At 39.7% G+C, this 22,592-nt stretch overlaps 1 protein-coding gene across 3 annotated transcripts in view; it reads right to left on the minus strand.

Moving 5' to 3' along the window:
* Positions 1-5,414: 5,414 nt before the first annotated feature.
* LOC129489604 (cytochrome P450 3A4) overlaps positions 5,415-22,592 on the minus strand; it is a 31,066-nt gene continuing 13,888 nt past the window's right edge. For 2 of the 3 annotated variants that reach the window (XM_055292473.2, XM_055292475.2), the window contains 10 exons: positions 22,175-22,274; positions 19,703-19,816; positions 19,349-19,437; positions 17,933-18,081; positions 16,690-16,817; positions 14,473-14,539; positions 11,953-12,113; positions 10,179-10,405; positions 8,970-9,132; positions 5,415-6,681 (listed from right to left, as the gene is read on the minus strand). In XM_055292473.2, the coding sequence (XP_055148448.1) occupies positions 6,595-6,681; positions 8,970-9,132; positions 10,179-10,405; positions 11,953-12,113; positions 14,473-14,539; positions 16,690-16,817; positions 17,933-18,081; positions 19,349-19,437; positions 19,703-19,816; positions 22,175-22,274 (1,285 nt within the window). In that variant the 3' untranslated portion in view covers positions 5,415-6,594. The remainder of the gene's footprint in view (positions 6,682-8,969; positions 9,133-10,178; positions 10,406-11,952; positions 12,114-14,472; positions 14,540-16,689; positions 16,818-17,932; positions 18,082-19,348; positions 19,438-19,702; positions 19,817-22,174; positions 22,275-22,592) is intronic. The other variant, XM_055292474.2, reaches the window with a different exon arrangement.

Here is a 22,592-nt window from a genome sequence, read left to right on the forward strand (position 1 = left end):
TGCCCTGCACAGCAGTCTTAGGCTAAGCTGCTGAAATGTTTATGTGCTGGAGAAGGAGGTGGGGCTGCAGCTGCAGCCAGTAGCAAAGAATCACACACATCCCTTTCTTGACCTCCTTTGAGTTCATGTTCTATGAGGAATCATAAACGACTTAATGAGTGTTATCAGGGAGTCCAAGGAATCTGAGTTCTTATTAGAAACTGAAGTGGAGCCATTGGCATGAAATCTTTTTTTTTCTTTTTTAAATTTTATTATTATTATACTTGAAGTTTTAGGGTACATGTGCACAACGTGCAGGTTTGTTACATATGTATACATGTGCCATGTTGGCATGAAATCTATTAAATCTCCTCTCACGTGCCCTTGTTTCCATGGCTGTCCTTATTCCAGAATACTCGAAATCCATCCCCACAAGCCACACCTACAGATATTTATCCATGCAATTCCCTCTCCCTGGAGTGTGCCTGTGCCCCCTAGATGACTCCTATACATCCTTCCAAGCCCAGCCAGACAGACCTCTTCTGTTAAAGTCTTTCCTTACCAACCTCCTCACACAGATGTAACCATTGCCTCCTCTGGGTGCCTCCTATCCCCCTCACACAGTCCTATTGTCCTCTTTCCTCTCTACCACCCTTGTGGGTTTCTGTGCCTGTTTCCCGTAGAAGAGGTGAGCTCCTCAAGGGCACAGTTTGGTATTATTTACTTTCATGACCCTGGACCCTAGCAGGGCACTGTACACATGGTGGGTGACCAGAAAGGTTGGCGGAGTGGACTTGGGTGAGATTGCTGGGCCCCCGCGTGTCATCCCCTCTGACTCTGTAGAAATAGACTAATTACTCTCAGCAATAGACTAATCGTTGCTTGGGACTCAAATGTAGCCAACACTGTGTCCCAACTAATGCAATTCGTCTTGTTCTGTAAAGGAAAATAATAGAAGGCATGTTCTGCCACCTAATTCCTCAGAAGATAACATAACATGAAGAGACTTACCTGCTGAGAGTTGTATTGAGTGTGTCAAGGAAGATACTACGAATCAGAAGAACACCCAGAGACACCTTGTGCCTCTCATCTATTCATTCCTGTATTAAGGCATTCATCATGTATTTTAAAAGCTGTGCTCCCAGTACTTAGGGTACAAAATTGACTAAGACCCAGATATTAGCTCAATTGTTTTGATTTGTAGATCCTGCAAAAAAGTGAGAACATGCAATGTCTGTCTTTCTGTGCCTGGCTTATTTCACTTAACATGATGACCTCCAGTTTCATCCATGTTATTACAGATAACAGAATCTCATGCTTTTTTCGTGTCTGAATTGTACTCCATTGTGTATAAGTGGAGCACTTTCTTTATCCATTCATCTGTTGATGGACACTTAGGTTGCTTCCAAATCTTGGCATTTGTGAGTAGTGGCTATTGTGAACATGAGCATGAAGATATCTCTTCAGTATATGGATATCCTTTCTTTCAGGTATATACTGAAGCACTGTGATTTCTGGATCTTATGGTAGCTTTCTTTTAATTTTTTGAGGAAACTCCAAACTGTTCTCTATAGTGGTTGTACTAATTTACACCGACAGTCTACAAGGGTTTCCTTTTCTCCACATTCTCGCTGGCATTTATTATTGCCTGTCTTTTGGATAAAAGCCATTTTAGCTGGGGTGAGATGCTATCTCACTGTAGTTTTTTATTTCATTTCTCTAATGATCAATGATGTTGAGTACTTTTTCATATGCCTATGTGGCATTTGTATGTCTTCTTTTGAGAAATGTCATTCAGGCCAGGTGCGGCGGTTCACACCTGTAATCCCAGTACTTTGGGAGGCTGAGGTGGGTGGATCATGAGGTCAGGAGATCGAGACCATCCTGGCTAACACGGTGAAACCCCGTCTCTACTAAAAATACAAAAAAATTATCCGGGCGTGGTGGCAGGCACCTGTAGTCCCAGCTACTTGGAAGGCTGAGGCAGGAGAATGACATGAACCCAGGAGGAGGAGCTTGCAGTGAGCTGAGATAGCACCACTGCACTCCAGCCTGGGTGACAGAGAGAGACTCCATCTCAAAATAAAAAAAAAAAAAGAGATAGAAATGTCTATTCAAATCTTTTGCCCATTTCTTGATTGGATTATTAGATTTTTCCTACAGAATTGTTTGAGCTCTTTATATATTCTGACTATTAATCTGTTGTCATAGTGTTAGTTTGAAACTATTTTCTCCCACTCTGTGGTTTGTGTCTTCACTTTGTTGATTACTTTTTTTGAGGCACAGAAGATTTTTAACTTGATGTGATTCCATTTGTCCATTTTTGCTTTGGTTGCCTGTGCTTGTGGGGTATTACTTCAGAAATTTTTGCCCAGACCAATGTCCTGAAGAGTTTCCACAATGTTTTCTTGTAGCAGTTTCATAGCTTGAGGTCTTAGACTTCAGTCTGTCTCACTCTGTTGCCCAGGATGGGGTGCATTGGCATGATCTCGGCTCACTGCAGCCTCCACCTCCCAGGTCCAAATGATTCTCCCACCTTAGCTTCCTGACTAGCTGGAACTACAGGCATGCACCACCACGCCCAGCTAACTTTTGTATTTTCTGGTAGAGATGGGGTTTCACCATGTTGGCCAGGCTGGTCTCGAACTCCTGACCTCAAGTGATCTGTCTGCCTTGGCCTCTCAAAGTTCTGCAAAGTACTGAGATTACAGGCATGAGTCACCCTGCTTAGCCAGATTTCAGTCTTTAATCCACCTTGATTTGATTTTTGTGTCTGGTGAGATATAGGGGTCTAGTTTCATTCTTCTGCATATTGATATCCAGCTTTCCCAGCACCATTTATTGTATTTTTTTATTAACTTTTTTTGCACACAAAAACAATAAACATTTTCTAAAAATACATACAAACAAAAAGATGCGTATCAAACATATTAGGAAGGTTGCACATGGGAAGTCGGGGAATAGAAATGGGGGGTGGGAGTTAAAATAAATGAGAGAGGGACTTTATATGGATCAGTGATAATAACTCAATCCTCTATTTGACAAAGAAGAGGGAGAAGGAAGAGGAAGAAAAAGAAAGTGGGATAAAGGATCAGAAAGGGAGGAAAATAGAAAAAATTAGAGTATGACTCCAGGGTAGACCTGTTTTGTTGTCACTGAGTTGGTTGGTTGGTTTGTCTGTTGTATTTTTCGTGTTTCGCCAAGTTGGCCAGACTGGTCTCGAACTCCTAGCCCGAAGTGATCAACCCACCTCGCCCCCCAGAGTGCCGGGACCACAGGCGTGAGCCACCACGTCCAGCCCCCACATTGCTTCTGGCCTCCGTGGTAGACCTCCCAGACGGAGCGGCCGGGCAGAGGCGCTCCTCACTTCTTCCCAGACACGGGGCGGCCGGGCAGAGGCACTCCTCACTTCCCAGACGGGGTGGCCAGGCAGAGACGCTCCTCACTTCTTCCCAGACGATAGGTGGCCGGGCAGAGGCGCTCCTCACTTCCCAGACGATGGGTGGCCGGGCAGAGGCGCTCCTCACTTCCCAGACGATGGGTGGCCGGGCAGAGGGGCTCCTCACTTCCCAGACGGGGCGGCCGGGCAGAGGCGCTCCTCACTTCCCAGACGGGGTGGCCGGGCCGAGGCGCTACTCACTTCCCAGACGATGGGTGGCGGGGCAGAGGCGCTCCTCACTTCCCAGATGGGGCGGCCGGGCAGAGGTGCTCCTCACTTCTTCCCGGACGGGGCGGCCGGGCAGAGGCCCTCCTCACTCCTTCCTGGATGGGGCGGCCGGGCAGAGGCGCTCCTCACTTCCCAGACGGGGCGGCCGGGCAGAGGCGCTCCTCACTCCCAGCACCATTTATTGAAGAGATGTTCTGTTCCCCAGGATATGTTCTTGGTAGCAGTGTCAAAAATGAGTCCACTGTAGGTGTTTGCATTTGTTTCTGGGTTCTCTATTCTATTTCATTGGTCTATGTGTCTGTTTTTATACAAGAACCATGCTGTTTTGGTTACTATACCTCTGTAGTATAATTTGAAGTCAGGTAATATGATTCCTCCAGTTTTCTTCTTTTTGCTGAAGATAGCTTTAGCTGTTAAGGGTCTTTTGTGGTTCCATACAAATTATAGGATTTTTTCTATTTATTTGAAGAATTTCATTGGTATTTTGAGGGATTGCAATGAATCTGTACATTGCTTTGGGTAGTGTGGATATTTTTAACAATACTGATTCTCACAATATATAAACATGAAGTATCCTTTTTTGTGTCTTCAATTCCTTTCATCAATGTTTTACAGTATTCATTGTAGAAATCTTTCTCTTCTTTGATTAAGTTAATTTCTAGGTATTTAGTTTTATTTGTGGCTATTGTAAGTGGGATTACTTTTTTATTTTTGCCAGATTGTTCACTATTGGCATATAGAAATGCTACTGATTTTTGTATGCTGATTTTGTATCCTGCAACTTTACTGAATTTATCAGTTCCAATAGTGCTTTGATGGAGTCTTTAGGTTTTTCCAAATATCATTTGGAAATCGTTTGCAAGTCATTTGGAAATGTCATTTGGAAGTCATTTTCAAATAGCATTTCCAAAGATTACTTGGAAATCATTTGAAAATTTTCTTGCTTTCTGGCACAAAATGTGTCCTAAACTTATTTTGAACATTCTTAATCCTTGCCCTGGAATCAGCCATTTCTCTAAAGAGCTCTGGTTCCCTTCAGTGGAAAATGGTATTCATAAGCCAAGATCGGGGCACTAAGTGTGTTCATTGCTATGGAAATGTCATTGTTACCTAGCCCTATCAGTGGAGAGAAGTAGAGAATATATGGTTTTTGTACACACACACAAATATAGACATACATTTACATCTATCTCATTATCTGTCATCTATCTGTTACCTATCTGTCATCTATCTACCCATCTATCTATCTAGAAGGGTATGAATATACACGGATACATCCTTTCCAATCTAATTTCATAGGATTCATGCTAGTTTTCTCCCTTTCTGAATCCATGACTCCCTTCTGCAAAGGGGAGAAGCCTGGCTTCCATCATCCTTAATATATTTACTTATTTGATCAATCCCCTTTTGTAGCCAAACCTCACCCATCCCCTCCCACTCATGGATGCCCTCCTCACCTCACGTGGGTTATCCATACCCTATTTAGGCTCTGGCTGCTCTTGCAAGCCACCCCTCTGTGTCGACCCCTTCTCTGCTTGCTTGGACTCCCACACCCAGGCCAGGATGTCTCTCCACATGAACACCTACTTGGTCCTCACCCTACTTGGTCTCTGACTTGGAGCCACCATGACTCTCTCTTCTCTTCCTTAATGTGTGGCCACCATATGGCTGCCACCCACCTAATGACTTTAGGACTAAATTATTCAAGAAGGGAAAATAAAGGAAGAATTCAGAAAAGAAAAGGAATGAGTGCTTTTAGCCTTGTTGCTCAATCAATTGACCACTCGACTGTTTTTTATTAAGTGTTCATTGCATCGAGACAGTTGGGAGTTGAGGATGGAATGCAAGAGGTGTAGGGAAACATGTTTCCTGTCTCCCAGAAATATCAAAGGAGATGGGCTGAAAACATTAAATCAAAACTAATAATATAATAACGGCTTCAGTTCTTTGTTACAAAATATATGTTCTTCAAAAAGGCATATTTTTTTTTTTTGAGACTGAGTCTCACTCTGTCACCCAGACTGGAGTGCAGTGGTGCAATCTCAGCTCACTTCAACATCCGCCTCCCAGGTTCAAGTGATTATCCTGCCTCAGCCTCCTGTGTAGTGAGATTACAGGCGTGTGCCACCACGCCTAGCTAATTTTTGTATTTTTAGTAGAGATGGGGTTTCACCATGTTGGCCAGGCTGGTCTTGAACTCCTGACTTCAGGTGATCCGCCCGGTTCAGCCTCCCAAAGTGCTGGGATTACAGGTGTGAGCCACTGTGCCTGATCAAAAAAGGCATAATTAAACTATGAATATTCCTTCTAAACAATGGGCAAAGTCACAGTGGATTAACTTTCACCTGTGTTAGTAATCAAATTCTAGTTCTAACAAAGGCCCCACACCAACAGTGATTACAATGACCAAAAATATTTACTTGTTGGTTCTCATTCAGTTCTATAGATTTCTCCTTAATGTGCAGGAAAGCATCTGATAATACTTTTGTAAAGTGGTCTTTGTTGATTTAATGTAAAACTTATTATAGAATACTCCAGAGAAAATGTGATATAAATGTCATTGTTAGAGCCATTAAAATAATTCTTATTTTCATTAATAATTGTGGATGAAATTATTGAGAAATGTTGATTCTCTTATCAGAGCTCAGGAGGAGTTAATGGTGCTAACTGGGGGTGGTGGAAATAGTCCCATGAGAAGCAGAGGAGCCAAATCTACCTCCTCGCACTGATTTGGTCACCTCCTTTATATTCCCAGGTATAACACTCTACACAGACAGTGAGAGAGCTCAATGCATATACAGAATCCCCGGTTATTTATGCAGTCCATTGGACGAAGCCCGTCTTCATTTCAGAGTTCTATTCACAAAGTAATTTGAGGTCTCTTGTGTTCTCAGGCACAGATTTCTTGAAGAGCAAAGCAGAAGTCCTTAGGAAAATTCAGGCTCCACTTAAACAGTGCCATCCCTTGACTCAACCTTTAGAACAATGGGTTTTTCTGGTTGAAGAAGTCCTCCTGAGCGTAATTTCAGGGGGATCTGCAACAGTTAAACAAGCACATTGAGAAGCATTAAATAAACAAAAGTAGAAAGTATAGCATCAAAGTGAGTGAGACACTCCTTCAGTGTTGAGGGGACACAACAGAGTGATATTATGATCTCCACGGAGTAATGGGCAAAAAAATGCAGTAATGACAATAGTGCTTTGTAAACATATAAAAACTACTTTCAGCACTATAAATCTTGGATTCTTTGTACTTAGTCTATAAGATGTGTGAGGATTGGATAGTGACAGCATTCATCATCTATCATTTAACAAAATATTTGTGGAGTACTATTCTGTGCCAGGCCTGAGACAAATTCATGGGAACTTGTGTTCTTTTTTGATTTAAATTTTAGGTAAAATGGATGAGTTTTTAAAATTTAAACCAGATTATTAAGTATGATGGCAAACTATTTTTGAAGAGTCATATAAAGTTAATTTTGTGTATGTTGAAACTTGCAAGGTAATCCTGAGTAGTTATTGTACATTTTAATTATATGGACAGTCTTCAACTTCCAGAGTCCAGTAATTCCTCCCAATTGAACCCATCCAGTGTAAAGATGGGAAGACACCTTCAGGAAGCATTATCATTTTATTTTTTAACATCTCCTCTTGGCTTCCAAGGGTAGTGCAAGTGGGGAACCTCTCAATTCCTACAGTGTTTGGACTCAACTTTTAGCCCCATTCTTATTGAGACACTCCTTCCATGTTGAGGGGACACAACAGAGTGATATTCTGATCTCCATGGAGTAATTGGCAAGAAAATTGCCAAGGAGATCAAGAAGTGCCAGGTTGGGAGCTTATCAAGGAGTACCTTCCCCGTCCCAGGTGTGCCAGAGGACGTCTTTCATTCAGGGCTGAGTCCGCTGTCTGAGCACATATAAGATAGCTACACTGCTGGCCTAAAGCCACAAATAATATGGAATATGGAAATAATATGGAAACTATTTCTATCTTCTTCCTCTCCAATATAGAAAGCCTACTTCAGGGGTGGAGTTGAATAATAAATACATGAGACCTAGAAGTAAGATTTATAGGGTCTTGTTTAATATGAATCAATGATGTCTGTTCTTTAACTTCTTCAGAGAAAATATTTCAAATCTTTCTATAAATATAACACTCTATTATTTAAAAATTTTCAAAAACCCTGAATATATTTTCACTGCAGACAGACATGCATGCCCACATGTGCATGCACACACACACATGCATATGCAGGAATGGCATTTGTTTAAAGGTTCACATTAAATAGCTTAATATATGTATGCAAGCCATCAACTGCACATCACTCCCTAAACATTTACCAAAGGCTTGCATTAGATACAGTCCCTTGCAAGGCACCACTGGGATATTTTAAAAAAGAATAAAATAAGAGGATATTGTTAATGGAGGGGGGAAGACATTCTTAGATACAGAGAAAATATAGAGAATAAAACTCAATGATTCAATGGCAAATTGTGAAATTATATGATAATAGCCTCCAGTATCCAATAACAGAGCAGAGAAGTAAATGGGCCTTGGACTAGGAGGAGAAGACACTTTGGAGGGGCTTGGGAATTGAACTAGGACTTAAAAGATAAGAACAAAATTAGGAGAAATGGAACAACATTAATAGAGTTTTAATTGGGTTGAAAAGGAGCACAGCTGGATGGAGCTAGGCACCTGGAAGGTGAGGTCACAGTCAGGATGGCCTTAGACTGTGGTAGTTCTTCATATCCACCAGAAATGCCTTAATTAGTCATTCTCAACCTTGGCTTCACATGAGAAGCAATGGGGGAGCTTTTAAAGCTACACTCTGGGCAAATTAGTTTAGAATTTCTGTGATATCCCAGGCATCATGAATTTTTAAAGCTCCCTGGTGATTCCAATGTACAGCTAGTAGTTGGGAGCCACTCTCATGAGAAAGCTTCTGCAAGTTCTGGTTGGGGAGAGCAGCATTCAAAAGTCACAACAAGGTAATCATTACACTTCATGACTGTGCAAAATACTTCCCCATCTTTCCAATCAACTTGAAACTGAACGTAAACTTTGCTCAAGTTCAAGGAGACTGCAGATAATCATGCCATGTTAATCTACATGGACTTTACATGATGTTTTTAATGCTACAGGTTTTGAACTCCAGAACTGAAGCACCCTGAAAGATCATAGATGGGTCCAAATTGATTCTTTGGCCCATAGAACAAATTAGTAAAAGATTAAACGAGCATATTCTTTTTAAAAAATACAGACCCCTCAGTTAAAAGAATTCTTAATAAAACATTATTTTTATAGAAAATTGACTAACCTGTGTTTGTTTACAAGGTTTGAAGGAGAAGTTCTGAAGGACTCTGATTAGAGCAAGTTTCATGTTCATGAGAGCAAACCTCATGCCAATGCAGTTTCTGGGTCCAGTTCCAAAGGGTGTGTATATGTAAGGATCTATGTTGTCCTTGTTCTTCTTGCTGAATCTGGTTCCACATTGACAGATTTTTAAAAAGTTAATGAGATAATACCCCTAAGAGTTACATGTAAGGTTTCTTACTTAGGGGCCACCCCTCAACTAGTAGTACACAGGATACTTTTGTGGACTGGTCATTGAAATCCTGTTATGCTTATTTTGCTATGAGAATTGTAAGCTACAGATCATTTCTACTCTCCTTACACTATAGGAGCTTTCAGTCTTGTTGAGAGGAGATAAACAGTGTTGCAAAGAATATTTATTTCTAAACACTCAAATTATATTCAGGGTGGCGATGTGTTCACACTACAAAAGGCACATAAGTGATGAGACTGACTGACAGAAAAGTAGGTTCCTGCCTCAAGTCACGCTTACATTGGCCATGAGGAAGGAGAAGGGGAAATTGTCTTGCACTATTTCAAAATTGTTATTTTGCACTTTCCTTCTCCTCTCTTGTTTTTCTAATTCTCCTCCTTCTCCTTACCTTGTCTTATCCCTCCTTCTCCTCCTTCTTGTTCTTTCCATCTCTCCCTCTTTCTCCCCCACACCTCCATAGCATAGTTGAAGTCAGATAATTTACACAGGCATATGATGCTACTGTACCGATGTAATGCAGTATCATCACTGCTTTCTTTGTCTATCTGTTCCACTAAGCTATAAAATTCTTTGAAGATTAGATGCATGTTTTTTATTCAAATTTTATTCCTAAATATTTGATTATATTTATGACAAAATATTCATTTGGGGGACATAATAATAGCATTGTGATCATGTGTTTTTAAGAGTCCTTACATTTTGGACACTTATGACCCATAAGGACATAACTGATGACCTTCATCTTAAGTTGTTGGGACTGTGGATGGCTGTAGTTTTCTTTTTTCTAGTCTATGGTTTGTAAAGTGTGACAATAATCAATTTGATGATTAAAAAAATCTCTAAATATAAAAAACAAGCAAATAATTATACAACCACATGACTGTCCTGTAGATTAAGAGAGGCAGAATATGCTTGAACCAGGCTGGTTCAGGGAGGGCTCCCTTCCCAGGGACTTTGTACCTTTCAGGGAGGAACTTCCCAGGCTCTGTCCAATACTTTGGGTCATGGTGAAGAACATAGCTTGGAATCATCACCACCACCCCTTTGGGAATGAACATCCCATTGATTTCAACATCTTTTTTGCAGACCCTCTCAAGTCTCATAGCAATTGGGAATAATCTGAGCGTTTCATTCACCACCATGTCAAGATACTCCATCTGTAGCACAGTATCATAGGTGGGTGGTGCCTGGAAAGAAAGAAACAGATTTGGATAAATTGAGATTTTGAATTAACTTTTAACTCAGTCCATGCAGTACTAATGAAGTATTAGGAGCTCCAGAGACTAACTCATACTGGCAAAGGATCGAAGCATTTATAAAGTGTTTTAATAACTGTCATGCCCATTGATGTGCTCAATGGCCCACTGAGATGTGTGGAGGAGTTATGAAGGTGGGAAGCATTTGGGACGGCTCTCACCCCAGGGACTGAAATCCTTAGCATAACCTTGTAGTGGTTTTCTTTCTCATGGAAACAAATGTGACTAATAGGCTATGACCACTAAGATCAAAAAAATATGAGAAAGTGATTGTTACCTTTCCAAAGCAGGTCACAGGTCTGTAATCAAGAAAGTAAAAACAGATAAAAAGAGCAAATTCCTGTGTTGATGTGTGGACACAGGGAGGAGAACATCACACACCGGGGCCTGTTGGGAGATGGGGGACTAGAGGAGGTATAGCATTAAGAGAAATACCTAATGTAGCTGACGAGTTGATGGGTGCAGCAAACCACCATGGCACATGTATACCTATGTAACAAACCTGCACGTTCTGCACATGTACCCCAGAACTTAAAATATAACAATAAAAAAAGAAATATTTACAGTCAATTCATGGAATATTTTTGGTGTTTGCCTTGTGTATGTGTTTATACAAATGTGCTCAAACCAAAAAAAAACAAAGCAAATTATCTCTGCCACACATGGATTATTGGTTGCGAAGTCCTGCTTGGTAACTCTTTTTGTTATATATACAAACAAAAAGAGTTACAAAGCAGGATTTGTATTATATATATATGTGTGTGTGTGTGTGTGTATATATATATATATATATATATAAAGTGTTTTAATAATTGTCATGCCCATTGATGTGCTCAATGGCCCACTGAGATGTGTGGAGGAGTTATGAAGTGGGGAGACATTCGAGACAGCTCTCACCCCAGGGACTGAAATCCTTAGCATAACCATCTAGTGGTTTTTTTTTCTCATGGAAACAAATGTGACTAATAGGCTATGACCACTAGCATCAAATAACATATGAGAAAGTGATTGTTACCTTTCAAAAAAAGGTCACATGTCTGTAACCAAGAAAGTAAAAACAGATAAAAAGAGCAAATTCCTGTGTCCATATGTGGATACAGCTAAGGGAACATCACACACCACTATGGTGCCTGCTGCAAACATGTAATTCACAACCAAAACCAATGTGAAATGAGGGTGAGCAATAAATGCTTATTATTAGGTGCCACTGAGGTTTTTGGAGGTTTTTTACTTAGCATTGTTGTGGTAACAGAAAGCAGATGAACCAGGGCCAGCACTATTTTACAAAGATCTTATGCTTCTGCCAGTAGCAACCATTTGCTATGTTTCTTTCTTTTTCTTTTCAGAGCCTTCCTACATAGAGTCAGTGAAAGAATCAGTGATTATGCTTTTTATAAAAATTCTCCTGGAAAGTGGTGAGGAGGCATTTTTGCTAAGGTTTCACCTCCTCCCTCCTTCTCCATGTATCATCCACTCACCTTATTGGGTAAAACAGCATCAATTTCCTCCTGCAGTTTCTGCTGGACATCAGGGTGAGTGGCCAGTTCATACATAATGAAGGAGAGAACACTGCTCGTGGTTTCATAGCCAGCAAAAATAAAGATAATTGATTGGGCCACGAGCTCCAGATCAGACAGAGCTGAAAGGAGAAGAAAGACATTTTAGGTAAATCAGATCAATGTAGGGCATCACAGTTTATATGAAGAGAAATCTAAGTGAAACCTTCAAATCCCCAGGGGGAAAAAATAGAAAAGCAATTCAGAGGCACACTGGGGGTGGTTTCACTCTGATGTGTATCTTACAGAACCAGAACAAGGCAAATCATTTTAATCCAGTTTTCCCCAAGGTCTTCGAGAATGTGGGCCATCCACTCCTCCTCATGCCATCCCCGCCACTTGCACTACTGTGTAATTTCCAGAGAGAGCATTTCTGCATAACATACTCAGTGTTATGGGCGTGTTCCTTGAACGATCCTAAAAGTACTTTATTGTAAGTTAATATGAGGTAGTCCTCTCCCCCAAGAAAAATGTAATTTATTTTAGCTACAATATATCTTGACAAACTTTGAGAGAATTTGCAACACTAATGGTTAAATGTAGGGAAAAATTAAAGGACGTTTCCCATAGATATGTTTGAGGGAACTTAGGGACCAATATTGGACTACAGACCACTTGTTGGTACTCAAAGTGTGGCCCATGGGTCAGAAGCATCTGAGAGCTCATTAGAAATGCAAAATCTCAAACCCCACCCTTGAACTACTGATTCAAAATCTGAACTTTCACAAGATGCAGTGATTTGTGTGCATAGCCTAGCTTGAGAAGCATGGATTATATCTTTGAGAGGCATCAGGTGATAGATCTAGGCTACAATTCTCAGAATTGACTATCTCAGGATGTACAAGAATGAGAGATGGACAAAAAGTTAGATGAGTGGTGATTGATTGTAGTCTGATGGATGGCATTAAAATAGCACAAACTGCTATGATTACAAGTTGGGCCCCTCTTGCTTTTTCTCCTGAGAGAAGCTCAGGATGGTCCATCACTGGTCTGTTTGATCAGGACTGGATTAGGACCTTTAGAGAACTGGAACATAGAAACAAATATGATGCCTGCTCCAACCATGTAATTCACAACCAAAACTAATATGAAAGGAGTGTGAGAAATGTCAACAGAGCTGTAATTTACCAGTGAAGACTTCTGTGATGCAGTTATAGGTAAATTCAACTACCTAATCATTGTATTCAGTTATCATGAACCTGATGATACTGATATGAAATTGAACTATAATCTCAAACTTTAGAGCTCTGCTGTCCAATATGGTAGCCACTATCCACTAGTGGCTATTTAAAATCAAATTTTATTAAATTAAACTGAAATATCATTTAAAATTGATCTTCAGTGGCACTAGCCACATATCCAGTGCCCAATAGCCATATGTGTCTAGTGATTTCTGTATGAAACAGTAAAACAATAGACTATTTCCTTTATCACAGCAAGTTATATTGGGATAGATAGATAGATGAATAGATAGATGATAGATAATAGATAAGTAGATAGATGATAGATGGATAAATGATAGCTAGATGATAGATAGATAGATGATAGATACATACATACATACATACATACATAGCTAGATAGTACATAGATAGATACATAGACATACAGACAAAAGTAGATGTAGACATGGATATTTTTAAAGCAGTATGCTGGAGTCAGCCCAGTCCTGCTCTCTAGAACCAATAGTTAAATATTCAGGAATTTTGTTAGATGGTTGCCAAGTCTTGGTGGCTTTGAATTGACCATGGTCATCATTTTGCCACTGTCATAGTAATAGTGACTTCAGTAAAAAACATACATGGTTGTAAAACTTGTAGGTGAAACATGGAAGACAAAGAGGATATTTACACGGTCTCAGAGGTTTTCCCCACAAGTTACTAATCCATTCCAAAGGGGAAAATAACTTTGCAGTAGATTAACCTGGTGACACACTTTCAACAAGTACTGCCAGCTAAAATCACCCTTATTGGAAGAGTGTGGCTCCTGATTGGATGTTAGATGTATTAGGTAGCTGCAAAAGTTATTGTGGTTTTTGCCATTACTTTTAATTGCGGTTTTTTTTTTTGCAATTAAAAGTAATGGAAAAATCCTCAATTACTTTTGCAGCAACCTAATAAATTTCCAGGCAGAAATTTTGATTCAGTGGATCTGAAGGAGGCTGAGAACTGGCATTTGATCTGATGTAGGTGATCCACAGACTGCGGACTGACTTTCTAGCATGGCAGGTTTGCTTAGGGTTGCCCTTTAATCTTAGAACATGGATATCTATGCCTGTATGCCTCTAGAAAATGCCTCCAGCTACCACTTATAACATCCAAACATGTGTCGCTCTGCTATTGGCAGAATTTCTCATCTTCCTGGAATATTTCCTGCACATTTTCAGAAGAAGGCCTTCCCTCTGAGTGCCCCACAAGTAGCCCTCAGAAGCACTCTGGTTACCTTTGTGGGACTCAGTTTCTTTCGAATTCTGAGAGTCAATCATCAGCTGAAGGAAATCCACTCGGTGCTAGAAGCAAAAAAAGAAATTTCATTGACAGAAAGTGGCTCCTGAAGTCAGAAGTAAATCACAAGTGCGGTCCTTGATCTCCTTTCTGAGAATATGGCTCCTTGAAGACCAGAAACCTGAAGCATGTTGCCTGAGTCACCAGTGAAAAAAACACCCTTCTAAATCCTTGGAAAGCAAGATGTTTTCCTGAAACAAATCTGGCTATCATGTGAGATAGTTCAAATTTAACACACGCTACACTTCAGCAGGTGGCCTGATAGGGACTTTCATTGGAGAATGTGTAAAATAACAGGTTTGTACTTGAAAAGAGTCTTCACCAATCTATGATCTGGGGAAAGCATAATATCAGTAAAATATATTTCCAAACAGTAATGTTTATCCTCTGACAATTTATTGAAGGGAAGTAAAGTGGTAAAGATTTATCTCAATAAAATTTTTGCCATGGCATACTAATTGTTGTGTCTGATATCAAATTTTATGTGCTGTCTCTGACTCATTCTCATATCTCCTTCCCCAAACTCCACTTTCTGCATTTCTAACAAATGAGTTCTCTTGCTCTAAATATGAGTAGTCTTCATGCTAAAAGCATTCTTTAAAAACACACAGGCGACTACACCGATCATATGTATATAATCTAAAAAAAGAACAAAGCTGGAGGCATCACGCTATCTGACTTCAAACTATACTACAAGGCTACAGTAACCAAAACAGCATGGTACTGGTACCACAACAGAGATATAGATCAATGGAACAGAACAGAGCCCTCAGAAATAATGCCACATATCTACAACTATCTGATCTTTGACAAACCTGACAAAAACAAGCAATGGGAAAAGGATTCCCTATTTAATAAATGGTGCTGGGAAAACTGGCTAGCCATATGTAGAAAGCTGAAACTGGATCCCTTCTTTACACCTTATACAAAAATTAATTCAAGATGGATTAAAGACTTACAGGTTAGACCTAAAACCATAAAAACCCTAGAAGAAAACCTAGGCAATACCATTCAGGACATAGGCATGGGCAAGGACTTCATGTCTAAAACACCAAAAGCAATGGCAACAAAAGCCAAAACTGACAAATGGGATCTAATTAAACTAAAGAGCTTCTCACAGCAAAAGAAACTACCATCAGAGTGAACAGGCAACCTACAAAATGGGAGAAAATTTTCACAACCTACTCATCTGACAAAGGGCTAATATCCAGAATCTACAATGAACTCAAACAAATTTACAAGAAAAAAACAAACAACTCCATCAAAAAGTGAGTGAAGGACATGAACAGACAATTCTCAAAAGAAGACATTTATGCAGCCAAAAAACACATGAAAAAATGCTCATCATCACTGGCCATCAGAGAAATGCAAATCAAAACCACAATGAGATACCATCTCACACCAGTTAGAATGGCCATCATTAAAAAGTCAGGAAACAACAGGTACTGGAGAGGATGTGGAGAAATAGGAACACTTTTACAGTGTTGGTGGGATGCAAACTAGTTCAACCATTGTGGAAGTCAGTGTGGCGATTCCTCAGGGATCTAGAACTAGAAATACCATTTGACCCAGCCATCCCATTACTGGGTATATACCCAAAGGACTATAAATCATGCTGCTATAAAGACACATGCACACGTATGTTTATTGCAGCACTATTCACAATAGCAAAGACTTGGAACCAACACAAATGTCCAACAACAGTAGACTGGATTAAGAAAATGTGGCACATATACACCATGGAATACTATGCAGCCATAAAAAATGATGAGTTCATGTCCTTTGTAGGGACATGGATGAAACTGGAAAACATCATTCTCAGTAAACTATCGCAAGGACAAAAAACCAAACACTGCATGTTCTCACTCATAGATGGGAATTGAACAATGAGAACACATGGACACAGGAAGGGGAACATCACACTCTGGGGACTGTTGTGGGGTGGGGGGAGTGGGGAGGGACAGCATTAGGAGATATACCTAATCCTAAATGACCAGTTAATGGGTGCAGCACACCAACATGGCACACGGATACATGTGTAACAAACCTGCACATTGTGCACATGCACCCTAAAACTTAAAGTATAATAATAAAAAAAAAAGAAAAAAAATTATGAAAAACTAAACATCGTCCTATAACTACCACCAGATTTTACCTTTTGTGTATCTTTGAGGCGACTTTCTTTCATCCTTTTTACAGATTTTCTTAAAAAACTTGTAACTTCTCTTGGAAACACAGAGATATTTAATACTTCAAGAATTGGAGTGAGGAATGGAAAGACTACTGTAGGAAAAACAAAACAAAAACAGAAAAAGAAATTCATTGTGAACGTGCAAAATTTACCTGGAATAATTCTGGTTTTCTCTACCAACCAGAAGAGTAAAAGACATAAAGGTTCTAACTGGAAGCCATTCCTTCTATGACTTTTGCCCCTCTTTCAGACCAGTGGCTGAGCAAGGGCAGGTCTATGCATAGGGACCTATGCCATTGTATCACCTATGTATCACCTATGTATCACCACTACGGCAGTGAGATCAGCAGCCCCTTGTGCATCTTTTGAATGATTAAAGGAAAAAATTCAATGCCCTAATCTCTTTGCTTTTATCTATTGGACTAGAGTCTCCTAGAATAACCCAAATCATAATCTGAAGCTCAAAATTAATCTCGTTCAAGAAATAGTAGGTAGTCAAGATAGAAATAACACAGCATATCTCTGTCACCTATCATGGAATACAGCTAAAATCAATAAGGGAAAGAAAATTGGGAAACTCACACATATGTGGAAGTTAAATAATAAACATTTAAGTAACCGATGAGTCAAAGTAGAAACCAAAAGGGCAAATAGAAACTGTTTTGAGGTGAACAAAAATTAAGATGTGATAGGCCACAATCTCATGGGATTTAGCAAAGGAAGTGCCCAGAGGGAAATTTATAGCTGTGATGTCTAAATTTAGAAGAACAAAAAATCACAAATCAATAATCTATATTCATGCCACAACATAGTAAACGAAGAAGGGCAAACTAAGCCTGAAGCTAGCAGAAGAAAGAAAATGACTAAAGTACAAATTCATGAACTAGAGAATAAAAAACCCTGACAAATTAATATCATTTCTATGAAGCATCCAGAATAGGCAAATCCATAGAGGCAGAAAGTTGATTAGTGGTTGCATTTGATGACAGGGTTTGTGACAGGGGGCTGATAGCTAAAAATGTATGAGGTCTCTAGACCGACAAAAAAAGTTTTAAAGTTTAAAATGATAATGGTCACACATATCTTCAAATGTACTACAAATCACTGAACTGTACATTTTAAGTGGATGAATTACGTGGTGATTTATATCTCAATAAAGCAGTTATTTCTAAGAGAGAGAGAGAAAAGGAAATAGTAGTCCACATACTTATTGAGAGAAAGAATGGATCTAAGAAATCAAATCTTAAAAGCTTCTTGGTGTTTTCCACAAAGGGGTCTTGTGGATTGTTGAGAGAGTCGATGTTCACTCCAAATGATGTGCTAGTGATCACATCCATGCTGTAGGCCCCAAAAACACTGAATGGAGAAAGACGTGGAAAATTAAAATCAGCACCTCTTTACCATCCTTCCACTATACGTGTAACAGGAAACCCACATGTCCAGTCAAGACAGATAAAGAGCCACAGACTTTCAGATCTACTGGATCACCTCCCATCACACTCCATCAGAAGGTGTTATTGGGTGCCAGTGATGCAGCTGGCCCTACGCTGGATATTATGGAGACACTGAACTGAATTAGTCTTACCTCTGAGATCAAGGAGCCCATCATAGGAAGACAGAGACCCACTATCATACAACCACAGTAGCATGTGTTGATTGTGGATGATACAAGATGGGTAAGTACTGTGCTTCAGCAGAACAAGAGTAGAATAATTAACTCTTCTAAGGGGCTCAAGACAGGTGACATTGACTAACTACAGACTCTGTGCCCAGAGCTGATTCCTCTTCAGCACTTTACAAAGCAACAGTACCCTGTTCTGAGCTCCTAGAAATATCATCCTTATTCTCTATACTCCCTGCTCAAGCTTTGGAAAATTCCACTATCCCCAGCTGTGGTGAGCTGAAGTTGCCCTGATGGCAGAATTGTTTTTGTAAAATATAATGACCAATAATGTCCTGGTTAAAAAAAATATATCTCAAAATTTGATTTGGAAATTTCTATACTGAGTGACCACATATCCCTGGTCTGCCCAGGACAGGCTCAGATTACACCTGTTGTTCCTGCATAAGTGTAGACAGCAAATAATAGGCTTGCCCTACCTATAGCGTTTTTACCACCCTCTCTCTTTGAGACTGGAAGAAAAAGAAATGGCAGGAATTTTAATATTTGGTATTCTACTGATATCCTCAGGAAAAAAACATGAAATGATCAAAGTTATTCTAAGTTCTCCATTATAACTTTCCCATCCTACCCACTGCCGACCAACAGATAACAAGTGCCTTCCCCTTCCACCATCCCATACACTCCATGCTTAAAACTCTGAAACAATCACACTTTTTCCCCCTAAAGGATGTATTTAGTCTTCCAGAATATCCAAGGTGACAATTTAACGGATATGTAAACGCTGGCCCCTGTGCACAGGGGAGAAGATCCTTTTCCTCCAGCAGCCCCACCTCCTCATCGGAGCTGCCCCATCTTGGGAGACCCATTGAAGTTGCATTACCACAGCCCTCCTTTTGTCTGGTCACTGGAATAACCCAACAGCAGGACTATCAGCTCCATGGCAGGCAGGTGGAGGGGGTTCATGACAGCTCAGAACCCCATGGCTGTGCTTCTACTTACTCTTTCAAGGTGACAGGCTTGCCTGTCTCTGCTTCTTGCCTCAGATTTCTCACCAACACATCTCCATACTGGGCAATGATAGGGACCATCTAAGCACAAAACACAACACCACCCATAGTTAAATGTGCAGACTCTAGTCCCAGAAGAATATGGCTTTCCCCAGCATGGAGCAGTAAGTGACATTTTATAATGAATTTTGTGATGTCTTTTCTGTACATAAAGATAAAAGACCATTTTTAGGCAGCTGAAATTCAGTGGACTACCCCTTGGAAAGGGACTGTGATCTTATTTTCTACCTGTCCCCACCAGATTCATTCTTTAAGTTTCTTATTAAAACTCATGTTATTTTCATACCTCCTTGAGTTTTCCACTGGTGAAGGTTGGAGACAGCAATGACCGTATTCTCTTCCATTCTTCATCCTCAGCTATAGAGATGGCACTTTTCATAAATCCCACTGGACCAAAAGGCTAGAGTTCAAAGCAGAAACATTTTGTCCTACATCAGTTGTGGAGGTCTCCATGGTTGTAGAAAATGTGTTAAACAGGCATCACGTATTCAACAACTGTTTAGTGACTGTCTACTGGGTGACGGGCCCTATGCTAGATGCTCAATAGAGATTTATCCCAGATGCCCAGTGTCCTGGGATGTATTTGTGTGGGCCGGTCGGGGGGCAGTGTTCAGGAGACCCAGCCACCTGATGTGGTCTCCAGCCTCTATATCCCAGTCTCCTTTTACATGCAAATTATCCACATGGTAGAGAACTTGTTCTTCCAGTAGAATAGAGAGAATCAAGACCTAGCACTTCTGCAGTGTAGAGAGGGAATGGAGACAGACAAGCAGGTGACTTTGGTGGACTGTATGTTGCCTCAGACGAGCTGTCTTTATGTTCTCCTACAGCATGGGCAAGGTGAAAAAGAGGTGCCTCAATGTGGTGGTTTTAAAAAAAATAGTAGGTAATACCTTTAAAACTAGGAACGTATTTTGAAGAAATAATGCAATTCCAAAAACATTCTTGTCTCTTATTTTTTTATTTCATGGATAGAAAGAAAAAAGAGATAATTATTTTTGCCAACTTGGAACTGGCCTATCGAGCCAACATGCTTGAAACTTTCTTTCATCTTCCATAACCATATTTGTTTTTATAATGAGTACTTCCAACATTCATTTATGATAAAAACTCAGCAAACTAGGGAGAGAAAATTCCTCAGTTTGATAAAGAGAATCTACAAAAAAACAGCCCACTTCATCTAAATGATGCTTAATGATGAAAGACTGAAGCCTTCCCTCCTAAGATTAGGAACAATTCAAAAATTCACCACATTTACTCAACATTATACTGGGAAGACCTAGTGCAATAGACAAGAGAAAAGAAATAAAAGGCATACAGACTGGAAAGCAAATAAAAGAATTGTCTCTGTTTTCAAGTGACATAATTGACAATGTGTAAAATCTCAAGGAATATACAAAGAGACTTCTAGAACTACTATGTCAGTTCTGCAAGGTTCTAGGATACCAGATCAACACACAAAATCAAAGCACATTTCTATGTAACAACAATCAATATCTGAAAATACAAGAAAAACATAATATCATTTACAGTCATTCCAACAAAAATGAAATAATTTAGCTGTAAATCTAACAAAACATGTACAGGACCTCTATGCTGAAAACTACAAAATGTTAAAAGCAATCAAAGAAAATCTAAGGAAATAGAGAGGCATACTATGTTCATGAATTGAAAGATCAAACAGTAAAGATACACATTTTCCATAAACTAATCTATACATTTAATTCAATTCTTGTCAAAATAACAGCACGTTTATTTGTAGACACTGAGAAACTCATTCTGAATTTTTATGGAAAAGCAGAGGACCAGGAAGAGTTAAAACAAATCTGAAAAAACTAAGTCAATAAAAGTGGGAAGAATCACTCTACGTGATGTTAAGAGTTAGTGTACAGATACTAGAGTCAACACAGTGCAGTATTGGTGGAATAATAAACACAGTGATCAATGGCACACAGTAGTACGTGAGAGATGCAAAGAAATATGCCCAGTTGATTTTTAACAATATGCCCACCTTTCCAAAAATGGCGTTGGAGGAATTGGACAGCCATAAGCCACAAAAAGAAATGAACCTTGATCTAAATCTCATACCTTATGCAAAAAATAACACAAAATTGATAATAGAGCTACATTTAGTAAAGCATTAAACTTTATGACTTTTAGAAAAAAACAGCAATATAGGAAGGAGGGCTACGCAAAGAACTTTCAAACGTGGCACCAAAAGTACAATCCAGAAAAGGAAATATTAATACATTGGTCACCTCAAAATAAAAAATAGTTTGCACTGATATGGACCCTGTCAGAGAAAAAGACTTGTGACTGTAGGATAGCAGGAGGGAGCCACATGGAGACAGAGTGGATCTGCATCTTGATCATGCTGGTCGTTGCACAAATCTACTAATGTGATAAATTTGTATAGAACACAAATGGGTTCTGCATCTTGATCATGCTGGTCATTGCACAAATCGATGATTGTGATAAATTTGCATAGAACAGAAATGAGGGCACATAAAGCTGGTGAAATCTGAATAAGCTCTGTGAACTGTATCAATGTCAATTTCCTGTACTATAGTAACATGAATATACTGTATTTATAGTTATGCAAGATTGCAAGATGTTACCATTGGGGGGTGGGCAGGATGAAGTGGACGTGGAACCTTCCTGGACATTTTTTAGGCAACTCTCTATGAATATATAAGAATTTCAAAATATAAATTTAATCAATCAATCAGTATTTTAATTTCAACACATGAATGCTTACCCTCCGGTTTGTGAAGACAGAATAACATTCTTTCACTAGCACTGTTTTGATCATGTCGGGATCTGTGATAGCCAGCACAGGCTGTCGACCATCATAAAAGCTGTGTGAAAAAAACAGAGTTGATTAAACATCAACAGCCTTATTCTACAGCTGGAGCCCAACCCAGGAAGCCAGACTTTGATCCTGACATTACATAATTGTACTGTTGTACAATACACAGTAATCTTAGGTTCTAGTTAATTAGGTATGACACAGCAAGAGTCTGACACAGGAACCACCCAAGTCTTCATATGATGAAGGATAATATGGGCCAAATAACGAAGATACATTGAAAGTCAAAAGAGCTCTTCAAAGAGACCATTGTAAGAAATGACAGTAGAGCATTTGTTAAGCTGGGTGGTGCATACGTGGGTATTTC

Source organism: Symphalangus syndactylus, chromosome 9, assembly GCF_028878055.3.
Source record: "Symphalangus syndactylus isolate Jambi chromosome 9, NHGRI_mSymSyn1-v2.1_pri, whole genome shotgun sequence".
NCBI lineage: Eukaryota > Metazoa > Chordata > Mammalia > Primates > Hylobatidae > Symphalangus > Symphalangus syndactylus.